This window comes from Pristiophorus japonicus, chromosome 14, assembly GCF_044704955.1.
Source record: "Pristiophorus japonicus isolate sPriJap1 chromosome 14, sPriJap1.hap1, whole genome shotgun sequence".
Classification (NCBI taxonomy): Eukaryota; Metazoa; Chordata; class Chondrichthyes; family Pristiophoridae; genus Pristiophorus; species Pristiophorus japonicus.
This window is the reverse complement of record NC_091990.1, coordinates 15,063,723-15,089,378: the sequence shown is the minus strand read 5'-3', so window position 1 is coordinate 15,089,378 and position 25,656 is coordinate 15,063,723. Positions and strand designations below refer to the sequence as shown.

Sequence of the window (25,656 nt, the reverse complement as noted above, 5' to 3'; positions counted from 1 at the left end):
ATCAAGGAACAAAGTACAGCAGGAACTTATATTTCATCTTGATTGATTTGGTCAGACCAAGACCTGTACCCGTTCAGCAAGTATAAATATTCTGGAGTCTTGCTGATGTGTCTTCTCTTAGGTGATCTCTCATATCGAGGATGACTTGCTTCCACACAAAATCAGATGAGTCCCCAGGTCGGGAAGCCCGGGAGGACGGATTTCTCGCAGGCCTTGCCGAATTTAATAGCTGGGCCTGATTAGCATTTTCAATCTCCGTGTCCCATCCGCAGCCAGCCAGATGGCGGTGACCGACCGACCGACCGCAGGGCGGGTAGGCCGGCAGCACTAGGACGCAGACAGCAGGGAGGGAGGGCGGAGATGGAAAGTCCGAGGCAGAGGATCGAAAGCCGGATGGGGGAGGCCGGAGGCCTCGGGGTGGGGGTGGGGGTAGAGGGGGAGGGATCCAATCGCCAGGGGTGGGTGAAGTAGGAACACTGGATTCAGCATGCAAATGGAAAGGCACTTACCTCCAAGATCCAGCAGTCCTCCGTCGAGGGCTTTAACCCGCCACACAGTTAAATTGATGGATCCCCATGAGGCATGCCAGCCTTACTATAATATTTAAATGGGCAACCCGCCTACTGAGAGCAGGTTGGCCGCCATGGCCCCCCCCCCCCCCCACACACCTCCAATATACCTGATGCTTAAAGGGGAAAGGAAAATTTAGGTAGCAGCACCATCATTGGTCTGTTTTCCCAAGAATACGTTGCTCAAAATTGGTCGTCACCCAAAATGACAATGCCCAATACTGGAGCCACTCTGGGATGCCTCCACATTAGCGATGTCTTTGCAACACCCTTGTGATGCAGATGCAAAATGACCAGTCTCCAATTAATGACAAATGCTTTTTAATGTAGTATTTTTATACTTTTTCTCCCCGAAATATGAGAAGGAGAACACTGAAGAAAAATCATTCCACTAAGACATTTTCCCTTTAAAGATCCCAAAGCAGTTCGCTTCCTTTGTTGAAGTGGTGCTCAGGTGAAGGGGAAAATTGGAATACAAAGTGGCCAGAGGTTATACCACAAAGTACACATATGGTTGCAATACAAATGATATTTAACAGTAACAATTAACTGTAACATCTTGCAATTATAGAGCGCCTTTAACATAGGAAAATGCCCCAAGTGCTTCTTAGTGGCACCACAGGTGTAAATACCTTTATTCTATGATCTTCTGTATCTACAATAGTTGCTACTCTGATTAGCATGGGATTCCTCTTATCAACAGCCTCCAGTTTCATGTTGAAATGAAAGCCATGAGGTGGACGCTAGAGGGGCAGAAAATAAAATATAATTTAAAACTTAGTTCTAGATGTGACACAAATAAGTATTCCAATCTAGACAAATACATTTTTACTTTTCTTATATAATCTATGAAAGCTTTCACCAGTGATGCTGGAAGAGAGAAGTGTATTGCATAACAAGTAATGTGATTTATCTCAAATAAATCCATCTTTCGGATGAGACGTTAAACCGAGGCCCTGTCTGCTCTCTCAGGTGGACATAAAAGATCCCATGGCACTATGTCAAAGAGCAGGGGCGTTATCCCCGGTGTTCTGGCCAATATTTATCCTTCAATCAACATAACAAAAACAGATTATCTGGTCATTATCACATTGCTGTTTGTGAGAGCTTGCTGTGCACAAGTTGGCTGTCAAGTTTCCCACACTGAAACAGATGGTAGAAAGATAAAAAGCAATAGTAGAAGGCCGAGTAAACAAAGGAAAGAAACAAAAACGGCCACACTACATCATAATTCTAAAAGGACAAAGGGTGTTAAAAAAACAAGCCTCAAGGCTTTGTGTCTTAATGCAAGGAATATCCGTAATAAGGTGGATGAATTAACTGTGCAAATAGATGTTAACAGATGTGATGTGATTGGGATTAGAGACGTGGCTCCAGGATGATCAGGGCTGGGAACTCAACATCCAAGGGTATTCAACATTCAGGAAGGATAGAATAAAAGGAAAAGGAGATGGGGTAGCATTGCTGGTTAAAGAGGAGATTAATGCAATAGTTAGGAAGGACATTAGCTTGGATGATGTGGAATCTATATGGGTAGAGCTGCAGAATACCAAAGGGCAAAAAACGTTAATGGGAGGGCATCAAACAGGAAACTAGGGGTGCATGCAATAAAGGTGCAACAGTTATCATGGGTGACTTTAATATGCATATAGATTGGGCTAACCAAACTGGAAGCAAATACGGTGGAGGAGGATTTCCTGGAGTGCATAAGGGATGGTTTTCTAGACCAATATGTTGAGGAACCAACTAGGGGAGAGGCCATCTTAGACTGGGTGTTGTGTAATGAGAGGCCCTTTGGGGAAGAGTGACCATAATATGGTGGAATTCTACATTAGGGTGGAGAATGAAACAGTTAATTCAGAGACCATGATCCAGAACCTAAAGAAGGGTAACTTTGAAGGTATGAGGTGCGAATTGGCTAGAATAGATTGGTGAAGAATACTTAAGGGGTTGACAGTGGATGGGCAATGGCAGACATTTAGAGCCCACATGGATGAACTACAACAATTGTACATCCCTGTCTGGCATAAAAATAAAAAAGGGAAGATGGCTCAACCGTGGCTGTCAAGGGAAATCAGGGATAGTATTAAAGCCAAGGAAGTGGCATATAAAATGGCCAGAAATAGCAGCGAACCCAGGGACTGGGAGAAATTTAGAACTCAGCAGAGGAGGACAAAGGGTTTGATTAGGGCAGGGAAAATAGAGTACGAGAGGAAGCTTGCAGGGAACATTAAGACGGACTGCAAAAGCTTCTATAGATATGTAAAGAGAAAAAGATTAATAAAGACAAACGTAGGTCCCCTGCAGTCAGAATCAGGGAAAGTCATAACGGGGAACAAAGAAATGGCAGATCAATTGAACAAGTACTTTGGTTCGGTATTCACGAAGGAGGACACAAACAACCTTCCGGATATAAAAGGGGTCAGAGGGTCTAGTAAGAAGGAGGAACTGAGGGAAATCCTTATTAGTCGGGAAATTGTGTTGGGGAAAATTGATGGGATTGAAGGCCGATAAATCCCCAGGGCCTGATGGACTGCATCCCAGATAAGGAGGTGGCCTTGGAAATAGCGGACGCATTGACAGTCATTTTCCAACATTCCATAGACTCTGGATCAGTTCCTATGGAGTGGAGGGTAGCCAATGTAACCCCACTTTTTAAAAAAAGGAGGGAGAGAGAAAACAGGGAATTATAGACCGGTCAGCCTGATATCGGTAGTGGGTAAAATGATGGAATCAATTATTAAGGATGTCATAGCAGCGCATTTGGAAAGAGATGACATGATAGGTCAAAGTCAGCATGGAATTGTGAAAGGGAAATCATGCTTGACAAATCTTCTGGAATTTTTTGAGGATGTTTCCAGTCGAGTGGACAAGGGAGAACCAGTTGATGTGGTGTATTTAGACTTTCAGAAGGCGTTCGACAAGGTCCCACACAAGAGATTAATGTGCAAAGTTAAAGCACATGGGATTGGGGGTAGTTTGCTGACTTGGATTGAAAACTGGTTGTCAGACAGGAAGCAAAGAGTAGGAGTAAATGGGTACTTTTCAGAATGGCAGGCAGTGACTAGTGGGGTACCGCAAGGTTCTGTGCTGGGGCCCCAGCTGTTTACATTGTACATTCATGATTTAGACGAGGGGATTAAATGTAGTATCTCCAAATTTGCGGATGACACTAAGTTGGGTGGCAGTGTGAGCTGCGAGGAGGATGCTATGAGGCTGCAGAGTGACTTGGATCGGTTAGGTGAATGGGCATGGCAGATGAAGTATAATGTGGATAAATGTGAGGTTATCCACTTTGGTGGTAAAAACAGAGAGACAGACTATTATCTGAATGGTGACAGATTAGGAAAAGGGAAGGTGCAACGAGACCTGGGTGTCATGGTACATCAGTCATTGAAGGTTGACATGCAGGTACAGCAGGTGGTTAAGAAAGCAAAGGGCATGTTGGCCTTCATAGCGAGGGGATTTGAGTACAGGGGCAGGGAGGTGTTACTACAGTTGTACAGGGCCTTGGTGAGGCCACAGCTCGAGTATTGTGTACAGTTTTGGTCTCCTAACTTGAGGAAGAACATTCTTGCTATTGAGGGAGTGCAGCAAAGGTTCACCAGACTGATTCCCGGGATGGTGGGACTGACCTATCAAGAAAGCCTGGATCAACTGGGATTGTATTCACTGGAGTTCAGAAGAATGAGAGGGGACCTCATAGAAACGTTTAAAATTCTGACGGGTTTAGACAGGATAGATGCAGGAAGAATGTTCCCAATGTTGGGGAAGTCCAGAACCAGGGGTCACAGTCTAACGATAAGGGGTAAGCCATTTAGGACCGAGATGAGGCGAAACTTCTTCACCCAGAGAGTGGTGAACCTGTGGAATTCTCTACCACAGAAAGTTGTTGAGGCCAATTCACTAAATATATTAAAAAAGGAGTTAGATGTAGTCCTTACTACTCGGGGGATCAAGGGGTATGGCGAGAAAGCAGGAATGGGATACTGAAGTTGCATGTTCAGCCATGAACTCATTGAATGGCGGTGCAGGCTCGAAGGGCTGAATGGCCTACTCCTGCACCTATTTTTTATGTTTCTTTGTTTCTATTACAACAGTGACTGCACTTCATTGGCTGTAAAGCGCTTTTGAGGCGTTCGGTGGTCGTGAAAGGTACTATATAAATGCAAGTCTTTCTTTCATACAAGTGGAAATATAAATTGGGCTCCTTACATGATCCACAAAGACAAACAGAAAGCAGTTTGCTGAACATCTGTACTCATCAGAGAATGGACAGTAAAACACAGACTGATGAGTTTCCTCTAGCACAGGTAGTACTGAACAAACCAACTCAGGCATAGCACATGTTAGATGCCTTCTGTGGCTTCACTTTCACCTCAGCTACCCTTGTAGTGTACCCAAGTGACAAGGAAAAGAGGCTGTTCAAGCAACTGCTCAGACATCTTAAAGAAAAAGGAAAGATTTGCATTTATATAGCGCCTTTTACGGATGGCCCAAAGCGCTTTACAGCCAATGAAATGTAGTGACTGTTATAATGTAGGAAACACGGCAGCCTACTTCCACACAGCAAGCTCCCACAAACAGCAATGTGATAATGACTATATACGTTTTTGTTATGTTGGTTGAGGGATAAATACTAGCCAGGACACCGGGGATAACTCTCCTGCTCTTCTTTGAAATAATACCACATCCCATTTGAGAGAGCAGACGGGGCCTCGGTTTTAATGTCTCATCTGAAGGACGGCACCTCCGACAGTGCAGCACTTCCTCAGTGACAGCTTAGATTTTGTGCTCAAGTCTCAGGAGTGGGACCTGAACCCACAACCTTCTGACTCAGAGACGATAGTGCTACCCATGGAGCTATGGCCGACACTGTCCACTTTTAGGTCCCTGCTGTGTTATTATTTAAATTGGCCAAGTGGATTGACACAAAAGTGGCTCAGTGATGAACACTCCCACTAATTTTTCCCTTTCTCTCCCTCTCGAAGCATCCAGATGCAGCAAAGTTTGGGAACTTGGGCTAGTCAGGACTTGTAGCATTGACCCATGCTCCACCATTCCCTGGCACAACAGTGTGCTGCCTGCACTATACAACCAATTTAAGAAAAGGCTTCGCACAAACACAGGTCAGTGAAGAGTTACATTGATAGATTAAAAAAACATGCAAATTTAACTTTTGAACCTAAATTCAAAATTATTGTGCAGATCTAATTTGTTTTATTATTTTAATGGAACAGAGGCATTAAGGAGCCCAGAAACTACACATTATTGTATAACTAGCAGAGACCCACAAAACATTTGCAGTCAAATTGTTATCTATTGCAACAGCACTTGTTTAGACTATTATCATTTTCTTTATCTACAGAATTAATGCTGATGTTCTCCCTCCCTCTCTCCCCCTCCTGTGTCTCTCACTTTCCCTCCCACCCTCCCTCTCCTCTCTTCCCCTCCCAACCCCTCTCTTCCTCCATCTCTCTCCCTCCCACCACACGCTCCGAAGCAACTCCTGGGGAGGCCCCACCCACTGGCTCTGCCGCATCTACTGCCGCCTCCTCATTGGAGCAGACACAGCGTCAAAAAATTCGTGCCATCACTCCTTGCCCTGATTGATTGCGAGGCCTGGCGGGGCCCTGATCACCCACTGGTCGATACAACTGTCACTCAGTCCAGATCATGTGCTCCCAGCTCCTGGCCCCGCCCCAGGACAGACAAAAAATTATTATTATAGATAGTAGAGTACCGTAACACCATTTTTGTCTGACCTGCAAACTTGGGTCTACGATGCATGTTCCACTGAGTATAACCTTTAGATGCACTGCAGAGGTATTTACACCAGATTTTGCAACAAGTCTTATTACTATTGCAAAAAGTGAATGGAGTATTAATTGTCAGAACACAACTGCTAAAGAATCCCTTGACCAATATGGTATATTTTAATCAACAACTTCTTCCTCAGTAAATGTTACGATGGTTACCCTTTGACCCTATTCTTCCTCATTTCTAAATATCTCCTGTTTGTCACCTCATACCTGTTTAAAAGCCCGTGCTGGGGCTGTCTGTGCACCAGAGTCCTCCAAGTATTTCTCCCAGGAAAAGTCTTTGGTATCTTTGTACTCTAAGTGCACAGCAACATAAATGAAAATTGTAATGCAGGGAATGTGACATTAGAGCTTTAACTTGGACATACAAAATAGCTGGGTAATATTTTAGCTGAAATGGTCACTAAAATTGATGTTGTTTAAACAGAATTGACATTTTGAAGTGAGATGGAGACTAACCAGGTGGTGTTGTAAGAGGTAATCCAGATGCCTTGCATGATCCAACTGGACGAATATATGGACTGCTCGCATCACACCTACGAACAGAAAAATATTCCAAGAATGGCAATAACGCACAACTCTGGCAAATGATGCAGCAAAAGCCTCTTACTTCGAGTTCCCCTTAAACTTCTTGCTCTCCCCTGTAATTAAAATGATCAGACTGTTTCCATACTCAAATACCATTAATGTATTTTGAAAAAAAAAATCCAAGAACTAAAATTCCAATAATCCACAAAACTCAGTGGATTTTCATTAGGTGCCAAGAGGGTGTAAACCTGGCCCAAACTCTGCAGGAGTAGGTCATGGTGGATATACAGTGAATCCTGTATAAACAGACACCTGCAGAAAACAGACACATAAAAAGACCCCTACATAACTTGCACAGTAAAATATACAAGATGCACTGTAAACCACAGACACTCGCAAATTACGAACTACGGACACCCTTTAATATGTTGAAACCAATAAGATTTGAGAGGGCTTGACAGGGTAGAAGAGGAGAGGATGTTTCCCCTCGTGGGGAAAATCTAGAACTAGGGGGCATTGATTCAGAATAAGAGGTCGCCCATTTAAAACGGAAATGAGGAGGAATTTCTTCTCTGAAGGTCGTGAATCTTTGGAATTCTCTACCCCAGAGAGCTGTTGAGGCTGGATCATTGAATATATTTAAGGTGGCGATAGACAGATTCTTAAATGATAAGGGAGTCAAGGATTATGGGGAACGGGCGGGGAAGTGGAGGCCAAGATCAGATCGGCCATGATCTTACTGAATGGCGAAGCAGGCTCTTGGGGCCAAATGGCCTACTCCTGCTCCGATTTCTTATGTTCTCATGTTCAATGCACCAAGTCCTTTTATAACTTAAAATACGGGACACAGTCTGTTGCAAAGCTGCTGTATCTGGAACTTTGAGCAGCTTGCTTCCGTTCTGCGCCCAGACTCTCACAATGTCAGTGTAAGCCGGGTTAGTGCGGGACGGCAATAGGCAGTGAAAGAAATGGCTTTTGTGGAATGGGGAGCACTTTACCCAACATCCATAGCAGCAGATAAACCGCTCCATCTCGGGGAATGAATACTTTAACAGCTCCATCCCAGGGATAGAGCGGTTTCTCTACCGCTATGGATGTTGAGTAAAGAACTCACCATTCTACAGAAATTTTTTTACAGTACGTACAATGACTGTTTTGAAACAAAGGACATTGGCAAAAAGAAAAAAGACAGCTGATGTCAGTCCCTAAGGTGTCTGTAATGTACAGGTTTCGCTGAACTTCACGGGCATTCTCTGCCACGAGGGTGGCAAGAGTGATGCTGCATTCTCTGCCACGAGGGTGGCAAGAGTGATGCTGCATTCTCAAGTATACCCTTAGTAAGACTGCGGAATACATCATGCAGTGGATCAATTTCATAGAAACACTTCAGTCAATGAATTAGCGAATGAACAATAAATGAGACAAAATACAGTTAATTAACTTGCTTCTTGTGCTGTCTGAAATCAAGTTAAATCCTACCAGCATCTTCACATAAATACATCATTGATGCTAGCTTTATTCCAAGACACGCTCAATGTAAAACAAACACACACACACACACACAGGAGAGCAGTAGAGTTCACCTACTTCAAAACTTCAATCACATTTTGTCCTTTTTTTAAAATCTTATACTCATGGAAATATTTTAATTTTTTAAATTGTGGCTAATAAATTTCAAAAGTTGTAAATGTACTGCAGTGTCAAAGAGGCTCATGATAAAAGCTGACATGTGCTACAACAAATCTGATTCTGTACCAATAGTCATAGCTGTCATCCCAGTTGTCAAAATGTATCAGCAAGCGATTATCCACCATATCGGCAATAGTAGCCACGCATGTAAGTGAGGGATTCTTCTTATCGACGGCTTCTAACTTCATCCCCACTCGGAAACCAGAAGGTGTGATGGGCTATAAAGACCATAAACAACAAATGCAGTTTGTCATTTTAATTACATGCAATAAAAAATTGCACATCTGAAATAGTCATGCTTGGCAAATCAAGAACATGAAGTTAACAATATCTTTAAACAATTTGTTTTGTTTGACTACAGCACTCACCGTATTCAAAGATCTGAACAGGTTTTTTGGGGCTGCTTGAGCTTTACAAGACTTTAGATATGAGGCACTGTCTTTGTATCCTGCAAGTTAAAAAACACCAAACTTCTCTTTAGTGCAAAATCATGTAAATGTGATCAAAAATAATTCATGTGAATAAAAAAAAGTTTAAAGTAAAAGGGAAAATGCCATGAGTAATTTAATGTTAAATGCCTTGTCCACAAGTGATACTAAGTTATCACATTGGAAATACAGAATATCCCCATTAAAAGTCTTATAACATAATAAATATGGTGTGTGGAATTTATCTGAAATAAAGTGCAAACCATCTTCTTGAAAATCTGTACAGACAATACCTTGGTGTGCAGTCTAGCCAAATGCCAATAAACTCTCAAATGTTAATACTTCATCTGTAAAATTTTAATCAGCAGCAAAAAATACTCAACTAACATGTAGACACTGCCTCTTCTAATGCACTCATTGTGTTGAAATATAACACTGTATGGTTTCTAATGTCCATGAATTCTTTCCCAGATCGCAAAACTATGGCATTGATCAGTCTGCCATGTCCATCACAATCTGCAGGCATTTTGTCCGCAAGCCTCAGCTCTTTGTCTGCATACAACACTTGGAATAGACTTCAGGGCCATAGTGGAGGTGAAATGCCTGGAACAATTTAACAACTAGGTGCACCATGAGAGGAGTGCAGGGTTGTCTTGAGTGAATGAATGGACAACCAAATTACTTGCCTCATCCTTAAGAATCCTGTAACATAGAAACATAGAAAATAAGTGCAGGAGTAGGCCATTCGGCCCTTCTAGCCTGCACTGCCATTCAATGAGTTCATGGCTGAACATTCAACTTCAGTACCCCATTCCTGCTTTCTCGCCATACCCCTTGATCCCCCTAGTAGTAAGGACCTCATCCAACTCCTTTTTGAATATATTTAGTGAATTGGCCTCAACAACTTTCTGTGGTAGAGAATTCCACAGGTTCACCACTCTCTGGGTGAAGAAGTTCCTCCGCCTCTCGGTCCTAAATGGCTTACCCCTTATCCTTAGACTGTGACCTCTGGTTCTGGACTTCCCCAACATTGGGAACATTCTTCCTGCATCTAACCTGTCTAACCCCGTCAGAATTTTAAATGTTTCTATGAGGTCCCCTCTCATTCTTCTGAACTCCAGTGAATACAAGCCCAGTTGATCCAGTCTTTCTTGATAGGTCAGTCCCGCCATCCCGGGAATCAGTCTGGTGAACCTTCGCTGCACTCCCTCAATAGCAAGAATGTCCTTCCTCAGGTTAGGAGACCAAAACTGTACACAATACTCCAGGTGTGGCCTCACCAATGCCCTGTACAACTGTAGCAACACCTCCCTGCCCCTGTACTCAAATCCCCTTGCTATGAAGGCCAACATGCCATTTGCTTTCTTAATCGCCTGCTGCACCTGCATGCCAACCTTCAATGACTGATGTACCATGACACCCAGGTCTCTTTGCACCTCCCCTTTTCCTAATCTGTCACCATTCAGATAATAGTCTGTCTCTCTGTTTTTACCACCAAAGTGGATAACCTCACATTTATCCACATTATACTTCATCTGCCATGCATTTGCCCACTCACCTAACCTATCCAAGTCGCTCTGCAGCCTCACAGCATCCTCCTCGCAGCTCACACTGCCACCCAACTTAGTGTCATCCGCAAATTTGGAGATACTACATTTAATCCCCTCATCTAAATCATTAATGTACAGTGTAAACAGCTGGGGCCCCAGCACAGAACCTTGCGGTACCCCACTAGTCACTGCCTGCCATTCTGAAAAGTACCCATTTACTCCTACTCTTTGCTTCCTGTCTGACAACCAGTTCTCAATCCATGTCAGTACACTACCCCCAATCCCATGTGCTCTAACTTTGCACATCAATCTCTTGTGTGGGACCTTGTCGAACGCCTTCTGAAAGTCCAAATATACCACATCAACTGGTTCTCCCTTATCCACTCTACTGGAAACATCCTCAAAAAATTCCAGAAGATTTGTCAAGCATGATTTCCCTTTCACAAATCCATGCTGACTTGGACCTATCATGTCACCTCTTTCCAAATGCACTGCTATGACATCCTTAATAATTGATTCCATCATTTTGCCCACTACCGATGTCAGGCTGACCGGTCTATAATTCCCTGTTTTCTCTCTCCCTCCTTTTTAAAAACCTTGTGTAAACTGTTTTACAATTCCATCAGAATCAAGCTTACATCAAATTTACATGACAGCAATCCAAACAAATTAACTGTATTAGACTGGCTAAGTACTCACACTGGATCTTAACTGACTGAACACCATTGCAGGACTTCAGCACATAATCTAGACTGACCTTTCAATACAGTGCTGAGGGAATACTCAATTGTTAGAGGTATTATATTTCTGATAAGTCACCTCAACCTGTTCAATTAGACATAAAAGAGCCAATTGTCCTGACCAGCATTTATCCCTCAACCACCGCCACCAAAACAGATTTGTCTCATTGCTGTTTCTTGGACCTTGTTGTGCACAAATTGACTGCCATGATTCGCGACTGCATTTCGAAAGTCATTCATTGGCTGTGAAGCACTTTGGGACCTCCTGAGGATGCAAAAGGCACTATATAAATGCAAGTTCTTTGCAAGAAGTTGTCTGAGGTTTTCTGCTTTTATGCCCACGATTTCCTGTCTGTTCATTTTAATGTGGTCAAAAACCATGGCCCAGTGAGCAGCAGAAAATCCTTGTGTGTGTTGATGTATTGGAACTTTCTCATACATATATGAGAATCGTGAAAAATTCTCTCCGAAGCTGGGAGCTGTGATCAAAGTAGCTGTCAAGATTTGTTGATTCGCAAACCTAGGATATTTGCACACATATTTAAACTTAGGTGCTGAAAGAGTCCAATGATGTGGAGAGGATGGATACTGATGAAGCCAATAATGCTCCTTCTAGGAGAAGGCCCCACATGTCAATATCAGCCAATAATCAAACTCGAATTTTTCTCTTGATGCCAGGTCTGTCAAAATATCAGCCAAGTAAACCCATAAATTATCCACCTGTACCTGTGAATTTTTTTTTTAAATTGCCTAATATTGAGACATAGTTCACAGATACACATATAAATACAGATGGCTATGTTTTATCAGACATCATGTGGCATTTTGGAAAACAGAAAATATCTGATGGCTCATCATTTAAAGCCAGAAAGACTTTCAGCTATTTTCAAATACCTTTTGGAAGATGTAGTTTATGGCTGGTTTTCTCACACCAACCGAAAGGATGGATGTCAGGGGAGTCTGCATTTACCCAGAAATCATAGCATTCAGAGTAACCATCGAAGTGTAACCTGATCCGGTATCCCTGGACCTGCCAATGATATCACATATTTGACCTTGTATATATTTGAAACAAAACTTTCACGATAATGTATCCATATTGAAATAAAATGACAGATCACAGGTCCTTGCCACCTTAGACAGATTAATCCTGTGACTACCATCATATATAACAGCAATCATATTTACCCCATCTGCAAGTTTTTTTCTTAATAGTTTGGAACAAAAGTACTGCAAGAGGAGGCACTCTGACCAATGAGGAAGTATGTACAGTCCAAAAATAACAAGATTAAGTGGAATATGAAGGACTCATTCAAAAGTAGAATAAACCTCATTTGAGCAATTACTTGAGATTTATGCGCCAAAAAGATTAAAAAATTAACCCGAGTATTCAATGGCGTCTGGAGAAAGGATAGTGATGTCGGCTAAAGGACAGTCGATCAATCACCGATTCTGAGGAAAGGTCATCGATCGGAAACATTAACCTATCTTCCTCTCCCCACAGATGCTGCCTAACCCGCCGCGTCTTTCCAGCACTTTGTTTTAATTTCTGATTTCCAGCAGCTGGTAGTATTTTGCATTTAGTTTTATACCTAAATCTGATTCTCAACATTCCTTGCTTGAAATCACAAACAGAGGGTATATCTGAATTTCAACTGAGGGTGAAATTAAAGCCCAAGTTTTCCAAATACGCACCGGCAGCATGCAACCTCACCCACGCTTGGCACATATTGGAAGATTAAATTGGATTACACAGGATATACGGCACAGAAACAGGCCATTCGGCCCAACCAGTCCACGCCGACGTTTATGCTCCACTCGAGCCTCCTCCTGTCTTTCCTCATCTAAATCTATCAGCATACCCTCTAGTCCCGTCGCCCTCATATGCTTGTCTAGCCTCCCCTTAAATGCATCTATACTATTCGCTTCAACAACCCACTGTGGTAGTGAGTTCCACATTCTCACCACTCTTTGGATAAAGAAGTTTCTTAATTCCCTTTTGGATTTCTTGGTGACTATCTTGTATTGATGTTTACCAAGTTTACCAGTGAGGGAATAACGAACCCCAATGGGCTTCTCGTTCCTCATTAACACATGGGACCCAAGTTTCAGCCTCAGTTGCTCCTGATTTTTTGGAGCAACTGGTGTAGAACGGAGTATCTTAGAAATTCAAATTCTCGGCATTTAGTTTGCTCCAGTTCTAGTCAGTTACAACAGTTTCACTTTGGAACAGAATTTTTTTTCCAAAAGGGGGCGTGTCCGGCCACTTATGCCTGTTTTCAAAGTTTCGGCAGTGAAAACTTACTCCATACTAACTTAGAATGGAGAAAGTGGGGGGAGGGGAAGGAGAAAGGGAGTGGGGGGGGGAAGGAAGGAGAAAGGGGGGGAGGAGAAGGAGAAAGGGGGGGAGGAGAAGGAGAAAGGGGGGGAGGAGAAGGAGAAAGGGGGGGAGGAGAAGGAGAAAGGGGGGGAGGAGAAGGAGAAAGGGGGGGAGGAGAAGGAGAAAGGGGGGGAGGAGAAGGAGAAAGGGGGGGAGGAGAAGGAGAAAGGGGGGGAGGAGAAGGAGAAAGGGGGGGAGGAGAAGGAGAAAGGGGGGGAGGAGAAGGAGAAAGGGGGGGAGGAGAAGGAGAAAGGGGGGGAGGAGAAGGAGAAAGGGGGGGAGGAGAAGGAGAAAGGGGGGGAGGAGAAGGAGAAAGGGGGGGAGGAGAAGGAGAAAGGGGGGGAGGAGAAGGAGAAAGGGGGGGAGGAGAAGGAGAAAGGGGGGGAGGAGAAGGAGAAAGGGGGGGAGGAGAAGGAGAAAGGGGGGGAGGAGAAGGAGAAAGGGGGGGAGGAGAAGGAGAAAGGGGGGGAGGAGAAGGAGAAAGGGGGGGAGGAGAAGGAGAAAGGGGGGGAGGAGAAGGAGAAAGGGGGGGAGGAGAAGGAGAAAGGGGGGGAGGAGAAGGAGAAAGGGGGGGAGGAGAAGGAGAAAGGGGGGGAGGAGAAGGAGAAAGGGGGGGAGGAGAAGGAGAAAGGGGGGGAGGAGAAGGAGAAAGGGGGGGAGGAGAAGGAGAAAGGGGGGGAGGAGAAGGAGAAAGGGGGGGAGGAGAAGGAGAAAGGGGGGGAGGAGAAGGAGAAAGGGGGGGAGGAGAAGGAGAAAGGGGGGGAGGAGAAGGAGAAAGGGGGGGAGGAGAAGGAGAAAGGGGGGGAGGAGAAGGAGAAAGGGGGGGAGGAGAAGGAGAAAGGGGGGGAGGAGAAGGAGAAAGGGGGGGAGGAGAAGGAGAAAGGGGGGGAGGAGAAGGAGAAAGGGGGGGAGGAGAAGGAGAAAGGGGGGGAGGAGAAGGAGAAGGAGAAAGGGGGGGAGGAGAAGGAGAAGGAGAAAGGGGGGGAGGAGAAGGAGAAGGAGAAAGGGGGGGGGGGAGGAGAAGGAGAAAGGGGGGGGGGGAGGAGAAGGAGAAAGGGGGGGAGGAGAAGGAGAAAGGGGGGGGGGGAGGAGAAGGAGAAAGGGGGGGAGGAGAAGGAGAAAGGGGGGGAGGAGAAGGAGAAAGGGGGGGAGGAGAAGGAGAAAGGGGGGGAGGAGAAGGAGAAAGGGGGGGAGGAGAAGGAGAAAGGGGGGGGGGGAGAAGGAGAAAGGGGGGGAGAAGGAGAAAGGGGGGGAGAAGGAGAAAGGGGGGGGGAGAAGGAGAAAGGGGGGGGGGGAGAAGGAGAAAGGGGGGGGGAGAAGGAGAAAGGGGGGGGGGAGAAGGAGAAAGGGGGGGAGGAGAAGGAGAAAGGGGGGGGAGGAGAAGGAGAAAGGGGGGGAGGAGAAGGAGAAAGGGGGGGAGGAGAAGGAGAAAGGGGGGGAGGAGAAGGAGAAAGGGGGGGGGAGGAGAAGGAGAAAGGGGGGGGAGGAGAAGGAGAAAGGGGGGGGGGAGGAGAAGGAGAAAGGGGGGGGGAGGAGAAGGAGAAAGGGGGGGGGGGGGAGAAGGAGAAAGGGGGGGGGGGAGAAGGAGAAAGGGGGGGGGGGGAGGAGGAGAAAGGGGGGGGGGAGGAGGAGAAAGGGGGGGGGGAGGAGGAGAAAGGGGGGGGGGGAGGAGGAGAAAGGGGGGGGGGGAGGAGGAGAAAGGGGGGGGGGGGAGAGAGAAGGAGAAAGGGGGGGGGGGGAGAAGGAGAAAGGGGGGTGGGAGGAGGAGAAGGGGGAGGGAGGCTGAACGGGCCCGGCCCGGCCCGGCCGGTCCCAAGACTTCGGGCATGGCCCGTCCCCAGCGCCAGATTTACAGGTAGGTGGCGTTGGGTCCGGTCGGGTCGGGAGTGCGGGTCGGGGGCGGGGGGGGGGGGGGGGGGAGGGGGAGGTCGGGTTGTTTCTGATAGGGGGGGGGAGGGGGGAAGGGAGGGAGCGCAGGTCGGGTCGGTTCGGGTCGGGGGGTGGGGAGCGCGGGTCGGGTCCAGTCCGATCCTGGGGCGGGGGGGGGGGGGGGGGGAAGGTCGGGTCGGTGTCGGGTCCGGTCGGGGAAGCGGGAGTCGAGTCGGGTCGGGAGGAAGCAGGAGCTGGGCGTGGGAGACAGCCTTATTCACGCAGCCCCAGTGAGGCCATTCGGCCAGGGCTAGGGGCTGCGTGCTTCGGGCCCCTCCCACACAGTTTTGGGCGCCTGGAGCTACTGCACATGCGCGCCCACTGTAGCGCGCATGTGCAGACGTCCCGGCAATGTTTCCAGCGCAGGGACCTGACTCCGCCCCCTACAGCTCGTGCTGCGCCGCGCCCGGCTCCAGAGGAGCAGCAGGGAGCCAGAGAATCGTTAAGTTTTTTTTAGGCGCACTTTGTGGCGCGAAAAACGGGCGTCCAGGTCGGGGCTGCGCCGTTCTCGGCGCGGCCCGAAACTTGTGCCCATGGTTACTGAAGGGAAACGCACAGTCCATGCCAATTTGTTTTCTATGAATCAACCTCACAAAGACACGTGCTCCAGACCTTGACTACAATGTGTGTAACTCTTGCACAGCCACCAACGATGCAGCAATACAACTACTTTCGAGGGCGCTCCACACATGGCATTGTGAGACTGTCATTTTAAAATGTTTACAGCTGACTGTAGGAGCCGAGTCACCAGAACTCAAGCTAGCTCTTTAGTGCAAATGAAGCATTAAACTGAGGCCCCATCTGCCTGTTTTGATTTAAGTCGGCATTAAAGACCCTGTGATACATTTCACCAAAAGAGCAGGGAATTCTCCTCGTTCTCATCGAGCAGGTAAAGAGACGACAAATTGTCTCGGTGGATCTGGAATTGTTTTATCGATGGAAGACAGATGGCAATGGCAAATGGAAAATGGTCTTGCTGGTAAAGTGTGGAACTGGCAATCTGTAGTGCCATTAAATTTGCTGATGGCACAAAGCCTAGGTTTAGCAGGGATTGAGTGGGAGACAGACTGACCATCTTCAGAGAGACTTGCATCAGTAATGTGGATGGCCTGAGATTTGGCAAATGTATTTTGAACAAGTAACAGCAACGTCTGTCCATTGATATCCAGTAAGTGCGGCGTTGTTCATTACTGGTGCATGCTGACAAAATTTACCCCGAAAACTCAAAATGCTTGAATAATATTCACACATTTTACTGCAGCACTAGGCATTTATTTAATGTAGCATGACAGATTATGATGTGGGAGCCTCTGATATTCAGAGAAGCTTACCTCAGCAACACTAAGAACACAAAATACTGATGGATGTTCCGGGTCAATGCCTTCAAGCCTCATGCCCAGTTTAAATCCATTGCGACTCTGTGGAAACAACTGGTACTATAGAGAAAAGAAACATGGTGTTAGACTCTAATCATAGCATTTCTTCACTACATCCAACGGTCCAGCTAAGGCAATACTCAGCAACTGAATCTTAATCAGTGATAGCTGCAGGAATCAAACTCACAGACAAGGGTCAGTTCAAATGAGGCAACGCATGAATTCTCATGAATCAGATAATTAGACACAGGAGGTTACTTTATAAAGTACAAGACTTTGAAAAATATTCATCAATAAATGATTCCAAGAAGCTGACATGCTACAGTCTAAAAGTTATTTAACCAAACATAAACCTCTTTGAAGAGCTTGAGAGGTGCAGCTTGCATTTTCTCCTCTTCCAGGTAAGAAGCCCAGTTCCAGGTTTTCTTCTTGCCAGGAACAGCCAGGGCTAGTGATGAAAATACAGAATCATTAACTTGCAACTCTGCAATATTTACAGATATCCGACTCTAAACTCGAGCACTTGCCAAGATAGAAAGCTACAAAAGCTAGCATGTGTCAAAAAAGAAACAGTTCTGCTAAATAACTAGACGTATTGTGGGGCCTTGCAGGTACCCACTTACCAATAGAGCGAGGGATACAAGCCCCAAAACTATCCAATACTTAATTCTGCTAACCATAGATGTTGTGATGTGTTTTATCAGCTCCAGACATAGCACCTTTTAATAAATGTCATGTATATTTCCCAGTTGCTCAAATCGAAGCTGTACTGGCTGGTGGTTTTCAATAGAACTACATTAAATTCACCAATTTTCTGGTCACTCCTTCAGTCAGCTGTGGCTCAGTGGTTAGCACTCTCACCTGAGCCAGAAGGTTGTGGATTCATGTCCCACTCCAGGGACTTGTGTCCATAAATCTAGGCTGACAGGCCAGTACAGTGCTGAGGGAGTGCTGCATTGTCGGAGGTACCGACTTTCAGATGAGACTTAAAACCGAGGTCCCGTCTGCTCTCAAGTGGACATAAAAGATCCCATGGCACTATTTCGAAGAATAGCAGGGGAATTATCCCCAGTGTCCTGGCCAATATTTATCCCTCAATCAACATAACAAAAACAGATTATCTGATCATTATCACACTGCTGTTTCTGGGTGCTTGCTGTGTGCAAATTGGCTGCCGTGTTTCCCACATTACAAGTCATCATCATAGTCAGTCCCTCGAAATCGAGGAAGACTTGCTTCCACTCTAAAAGTGAGTTCTCAGGTGACTGAACAGTCCAATACAGGAATTACAGTCTATGTCACAGGTGGGACAGACAGTCGTTGAAGGAAAGGGTGGGTGGGACTGGTTTGCCACATGCTGCCTGTGCTTGTTTTCTGCATGCTCTCGGCAACAAGACTCGAGGTGCTCAGCGCCCTCCTGGATGCACTTCCTCCACTTAGGGCGGTCTTTGGCCAGGGACTTCCAGGTATCAGTGGGGATGTTGCACTTAATCAAGGAGGCTTTGAAGGTATCCTTGAAACGTTTCCTCTGCCCACCTGGAGTTCTGAGTAGAGCGCTTGCTTTGGGAGTCTTAGAAACATAGAAAATAGGTGCAGGAGTAGGCCATTCGGCCCTTCGAGCCTGCACCACCATTCAATATGATCATGGCTCATCATTCACCTCAGTACCCCTTTCCCACTTTCTCTCCATACCCCTTGATCCCTTTAGCCATAAGGGCCACATCTAATTCCCTCTTGAATATATCCAATGAACTGGCCTCAACAACTCTCTGTGGCAGGGAATTCCACAGGTTAACGACTCTGAGTGAAGAAGTTTCTCCTCATCTCAGTCATAAATGGCCTACCCCTTATCCTAAGACTATGTCCCCTGGTTCTGGACTTCCCCAACATCGGGAACATTCTTCCCGCATCCAACCTGTCCCGTCCTGTCAGAATCTTATACGTTTCTATGAGATCCCCTCTCATCCTTCTAAGCTCCAGTGTATAAAGGCCCAGTTGATCCAGTCTCTCCTCATATGTCCGTCCAGCCATCCCTGGAATCAGTCTGATGAACCTTCGCTGCACTCCCTCAATAGCAAGAACGTCCTTCCTCAGATTAGGAGACCAAAACTGAACACAATATTCCAGGTGAGGCCTCACCAAGGCCCTGTACAATTGCAGTAAGACCTCCCTGCTCCTATACTCAAATCCTCTCGCTATGAAGGCCAACATGCTATTTGCCTTCTTCACCGCCTGCTGTACCTGCATGCCAACTTTCAATGACTGATGTACCATGACACCCAGGTTTCATTGCACCTCCCCTTTCCCTAATCTGCCGCCATTCAGATAATATTCTGCCTTTGTGTTTTTGCCACCAAAGTGGATAACCTCACATTTATCCACATTATACTGCCGGACATGTGAACAATGTGGCCCACCCAACGGAGCTGGTCGAGTGTGGTCAGTGCTTCGATGCTGGGGATGTTGGCCTGATCCGAGAACACTGATGCTGGTGCGTCTGTCCTCCCAAGGGATTTGCAGGATCTTGCGGAGACATCGTTGGTGGTATTTCGCCAGTGATTTGAGGTGTCTACTGTATATGGTCCACATCTCGGAGCCATACTGGAGGGCGGGTATCACTACAGCCCTGTAGACCAAAAGCATCTCGAGTTTCAAGATGGCGGATGGGATAGCAGCTCCCTAGGGAGGTCTCCCTGAACAAACCTTCTCTAGCCATCTGCTGCCATCCTTCACCTCATTACACAGTGACTACACTCCAAAAGTAGTTAATTGGCTGCAAAGCGCTTTGAGACGTCCGGTGATCATGAAAGGCAGTATATAAATGCAGGTCTGTCTGTCTTTAATCCCTTCTGGTCACCCATGCCAAGAACCATTCAGGTAACCTATTCATAGGCATCTGCCAACTCTGCTCTTCATAATCCTCCCTATCCTCTATATGATGTGCGAAAGGTGTCTTGGTTTTCAAATTTTCTACCTTTCTCTAAACAAGCCCTAATTTCCAGATGTGCGGTGTGAAAGCAAGAATATACAGCAAGATGTACTGCGATATGATCCATTCCACAGCACAGTTAGACTGCAGTGATATAGACCCAACATAGCTCGATGGGTGAAATGGCCTACTTCTGTGCTGAAATGTCTGATTCTGCGTATCTTGTGTGTGTACAATATGGGTTAATAAAGTCTATTATTTTAAATGGAGAACAAACCAACAGATTCAAAAAGTAGCCACCACCAATTACATACCTTGTTTCAATAGTTTGGGACCTCTCCGGCCTCGGAGATGGGGTTCCTGAGCCATTTTGGTCTTCACCTTGAACTCCTCCAGTGCTTCCTGCAGACATGAGAAGTTTAGATAATAAAAATCAAATATATTTCACTAAAATCTTACTTGCTTTCATTTACCAAGTGTTATATCAGAATGAATTTCCCCAATTTCTTATGCTGAAATATTAATAATTTGATCTTGCTCCTATGAATTTCCATTGTCTTTTTTTGCTTCCTATGTTGACTAGCTTAAGTTACCACAAGTGTAGATGATAATGTTTTGAGCTACATACATACATAAAAGTTACAACACAGAAACAGGTCATCCGGCCCAACCTGTGTCAGCATTTACCCTCCATGTAAGCCCACAGTTCTGATCATATTTACCCACTCTGTTCCCTTCATCCCCACAGATAAAGTATTAAATTATCCAGTATATTTTAAAGAAACAGAGCACAACATGCTTCTTAAAAATCATCGGCAGCTGATATGCTCTGTAAACAATTACCTTCTTGGGCAGGCCTCTGGACTAAGTCTAATCAACGCTTAGAAATCCTATCCTTAGCAATCCTAAGCTACTGTATTGCAAGTTTAGTTACGTCTGCTTATTTAAACCAGCTGAATACTAATCAGATTCTACTGCTGGTAGACATTACTCAATTGCTAAATGTTCAAGTCATCCTTGAATATTACAAAGCAATAATGTGCGTATTCCCTCCTACAATGTTCATTATAGCTGTAATGCTGCTTAATGTCTTCCCCAATTCCATACTATTCTTGTTCTATCTATTTCCTCCATTGAGGCAGCAGGGAGCTGACCTGCGCCAGGCTTTGCTTATGCCCGTGTCTAGCAACCAGGACATGCATGAAAGTGGCCAGAAGGAACAAGTCCACCACATTTTCCTCCTTTGCTTTGGGAAAGCACAGCCACTCCTCAACTGGAAAAGATTGGAAACTTGCAGTGTAGCACAAATGACTGCAGTGTGTTAGATGACCTCTCCACTCTACTAGAAAGGCATCCAATACTCGATATTTTAAATACTTATTCCTCCCTTCCCCTTTTCCACCTTACCTACCTGTAAGGCGGTAAAGTATTGTAAGGGGATAAAGTATTGTCACCAAAGTGGAAGTGGACAGACAGATGGTCACTAAAGTGGATACTGAAGATAGTGAATTGATCCGACACATAAAATGGTTCAGATTAAAGGGGCTCATCAGTATTAGGAGGTTGTGAGGAGTCGGGAGTTCCTCCACCTCAAGGTAGGGAGTGTAATATATCGCCTATTGACAGATTGTATGTAAAACTTGCTTACAAATGATAGAAAATGGCCGTGTAACATAAAAACAACACCTACTAATAAAGCTCCAAGGAAAGTAGGGAGTAATCTGTCTGGAAACACAGATACGATGATGCTATTGTAGCAGCTGCACTCATAGGAAAGGGATAGTTTTGGCTGGAACTCATGGGAAAGGGATAGTTTTGGCTGGAACTCATGGGAAAGGGATAGTTTTGTCTGATAAGAAACCAGGTACACAACAAACCATGGGAAGCAAGGTTAAACAACACGTCAGGAGAAACCAAGGCAAGGTTACGACTGTAGAACAACACATTCCAGAAGGTTGACATGTTGTGGGAGATGGAAAGGTTGGGAAACCACTCAGCAGCCAGTCTGATAAGGGTCAACGAATCAATGAAGCTCCGCTGATAAGCTGTAGACCAACCGGTGGTCACAGAAGTTTTGTAGGAGGGTCGCACACTTCAAAAAACTGTATAAAGATGCGTGTAGAATCTTTGTTCTTTGAAGGTTCATTCCTGAACTCTTCCCCTGGATATGCTTGAATAAAGATTGGTTGAACGAAGGTTTCGTCTGAGTGATTCCGTGGTCGCTATACGGGCGGGTGTCGATTCCTTATTTCAGGGAGTTCACCTTGAAGAAGAGAAGTCCTTTTTGCCCCAACATCTCCTGAAGGCGTCAACTCTTGACGGAGTATGGTTAAACAGGCACCAACAGCACGCCAGTGTTTTGTCCAAAAAAGCCATCCTTTTTTTAATTCATTCTCGGGATGTGGGTGCCACGAGCAAGACATCAAGAAGATGGGCCGCCTTCTTAAACTGCTGCAGACAAATGGTGAAATTGCTCCCACAATACGGTTAGGTAGAAAGTTTCTGAATTTTGACACAGCGGCAATGAAGGAATGGTGATACATGTCCAAGTCGGAACAGTGCAACTTGGAGGGGAATTTGGAGGTGATGGTGTTCCCATGCGCCTGCTGCCCTTGACCTTAATGGTTGTGTAAGTAGCGGGTTTGGGAGGTGCTGCAGTGCATCCTGTGGATGGTACACACTGCAGCCACAGTACAGTGGTGGAGGCAGTGGATGGTGTCAAGCTTCTTGAGTGTTGTCGGACCTGCACCCATCCAGGCAGCTGGAGAGTATTCCATCACACTCCCGAATTGTGACTTCATAGATAAGCCTAGACAACCAAGTGTTAATAGGTTGTTTTCATAGAATAGTATAGCACAGAAGGAGACCATTCGGCCCATCGAGTCTGTGCCGGCTCTTTCAAAGAGCAATCCAGTTAGACCCACTCTGCCATTCTTTCCCCAAATCCCTACAATTTTTTCTCCTTCAAGTATTTATCCAATTCCCTTTTGAAGGCTTCTATTGAATCTGTATCCACCACCCTATCGGGCCGTGCATTCCAAATCCTAACCACCTGTGTAAAAAAGCTTTCCCTCACGTTGCCTCTGGTTCTTTTGCCAATCATCTTAAATCTGTGCCCTCTGGTTATCGACCCTTCAGCCATTGAAAATCGTTTATCTATATTTCCTCTATCTAAACCCTTCATGATTTTAAACACCTTTATCAAATCTCCTTTTAGCTTTCTCTGCACTAAGGAGAACAACCCCAGCTTCTCCAGTCTATCCACATAACTGTAATCCCTCATCCCTGGAACCATTGTAGTAAATCGCTTCTGTACCCTCTTCAAAACCTTCATGTCCTTCCTAAAGTGTGGTACCCAGAACTGGACACAATACTCCAAGCTGGGGCCGAACTAGTGTTTTAGAAAAGTTTAGCATAACTTAGTGTACTCTTATGCCTCGATTTATAAAGTTCAGGATTCCAAATTATCTTGCTGTGGTGGGTTTGCTAGTTTGGTACCATAATTGCTACACTACTGCCTCCAAAAAAAAACCGTCGCAGGATCTAGAGGGCTAGAATTTCAAAAAAATCTGCCAGCGCCGGATTGCTGCCCAAAATACCGCTAAGATTTTAAAGTTGCCGCGGGCAAAAAATTCCACAAAAAAAGAGTTTTAAAATTCCGCCCGACGAAAAAAAATGGACCTTACACCCCGATTCTCGACGGGAAACACACTCTTGGGCAGTTCTTAAACAAAATGGGCGGTAATTACTAAAATTTAGACCGAGGCTGTGGGTTGGGTTTAGGAGGGGGAAAACACAACAAATATTTTTTCCAAAAAACAAAATTGAAAAAACAGAAAATATTCTCAGGATCCTTTTCAACTTAAATCACTGTAAAATAATTTTAAAATAAATTATTAAAAACCCATTAACTTACCTTTTTTTGCAGGGCTACTTACCTGCCACCCAGCTCACATTGCTTCTCGTGGGAGTTTTTTTCTACTTACCTACGGGTCACTGCTGAGTCAAAACTCGGGCGATAGCGGTTTTTGGACTGTGCTCGCCGGCAGTCTGCTCCCCAGCGGTATTTCGAAACCGCCGGCGGAACACAATGGAAATTTGCGCCAACCTGGTTTTTGCCCAAACCGACCAATACCGCCGAGAAACCGGGCGGCGATGCAGTGCAAAATCAAGTCCTCGTCTATGATCGGTGGCCTCATTCAGTTCAGTGCAGGCCATGGATCAAACTTGGGCCCTTCGGGTTTACAATGCTCATTGCTACACTAAATGGGGCCCGTTACATCCTCATTTAATGTTTTAATAGAAAATTACAAAGATAATTACTTTTATTGAAATGATAAATTATTGTAGAGCATTAGATGTTGTATGAATTGAGATTTTATCACTATAAGTAAATAAGGGATTTAATCAGCAAAGAAACAATGATCTCGATTTTATCAGATAGAGGGGCTACTTTCTTTTATGTTTGCTCATTTTAGCAGAAAGTAGATATAACTAAACAGTGGGAAACACCACTTCATACTCAGGCATACTCGTCACTAAAATTTGCAGAGGAAGTTATACCTGTACCTCTAACCTCTTGGATTTCATGAAATGTTGGCCTTTATTACAAGAGGTTTTGAGTACAAGAGTAAAGATGTCTTACAACAATTATATAGGGCCCTGGTGAGACCACACCTGGAGTAATGTGTACAGGTTTGGTCTCCTTACCTAAGGAAGGATATACTTGTCATCGGGGGAGTGCAACGAAGGTTCACCAAACTGATTCCTGGGATGGGGGATTGTCCTATGAGGAGGGATTGAGTAGACTAGGCCCATATTCTTTATAGTTTAGAAGAATGTGAAGTAATCTCATTGAAACATACAAAATTCTTACAGGGTAGTTTTCCCTGGCTGGGGAGTCGAGAACCATGGGTGACAGTCTCAGGATAAGGAAGCGACCATTAGGGACTGGGATGAGGAGAAATTTCTTCACTCAGAGGATGGTGAATCTTTGGAATTCTCTACCCCAGAGGGCTGTGGAAGCTCAGTCATTGAGCATATTCAAGATAGAGATAGATAGATTTTGGGATATTAAGAGAATCAAGGGATATGGGGATAATGAGGTAGAAGATCAGCCATGATATTGAATGGCGGAGCAGGCTCGAGGGGCCAAATGGCCTACTCCTGCTCCTATTTCTTATGTTCTTATGAATACCTAGAGGATTACTGTCCTTCGTAAATTGCTTTGATATGGCAGTCCCGGTCTGCAAGACCATCAGGAGGCCGGGGCCATTAGAGGGAGCAGCGTGCGGTGGCATACCACTTCAGGGAGCAGTGCGTGCTGCTGCAGGAGGGCGACGGCTGATTGCAGTGTGGGCAGGTATAGCAGGAGCGGCAAGAGTTCGCAGAGGGATGTGATTGGGGCCCAGGATAGGCAAGAGTTTGGGGCCCAGAAGAGGCGAGGGCCATGGGGCAGCACGGGCCAGCCCACACTGCGATATGTGTGCGCACTAGGTCCGTGCAGCAGAGCTGGTCTCCAGTCATCCTGACTGGACCAAGACCCAGCTCTGTCAAGCCCGTGTGGTGGCTGGTGTGCAACGGCCACCACACATTAAAAAAAATCCACGCACAGACATCTTCCACCCTTCAAGATGTAGTTTGGGATCCAGAATATTAGGTCCTTCATTGAAACACCTGTGAACTCATCCCTTTTCGGCGTGGAAGGAAGTCATCC

At 45.5% G+C, this 25,656-nt stretch overlaps 1 protein-coding gene across 3 annotated transcripts in view; it reads right to left on the bottom strand.

Moving 5' to 3' along the window:
- l3mbtl1b (L3MBTL histone methyl-lysine binding protein 1b) overlaps window positions 1–25,656 on the bottom strand; it is a 68,455-nt gene that overhangs the window by 19,976 nt on the left and 22,823 nt on the right. For all 3 annotated transcript variants that reach the window (XM_070898931.1, XM_070898932.1, XM_070898933.1), the window contains exons 6-14: window positions 20,255–20,342; window positions 17,365–17,459; window positions 16,967–17,071; window positions 12,221–12,356; window positions 8,977–9,056; window positions 8,675–8,826; window positions 6,851–6,927; window positions 6,602–6,687; window positions 1,202–1,312 (exon numbers count right to left, since the gene is read on the bottom strand). In XM_070898931.1, the coding sequence (XP_070755032.1) occupies window positions 1,202–1,312; window positions 6,602–6,687; window positions 6,851–6,927; window positions 8,675–8,826; window positions 8,977–9,056; window positions 12,221–12,356; window positions 16,967–17,071; window positions 17,365–17,459; window positions 20,255–20,342 (930 nt within the window). The remainder of the gene's footprint in view (window positions 1–1,201; window positions 1,313–6,601; window positions 6,688–6,850; window positions 6,928–8,674; window positions 8,827–8,976; window positions 9,057–12,220; window positions 12,357–16,966; window positions 17,072–17,364; window positions 17,460–20,254; window positions 20,343–25,656) is intronic.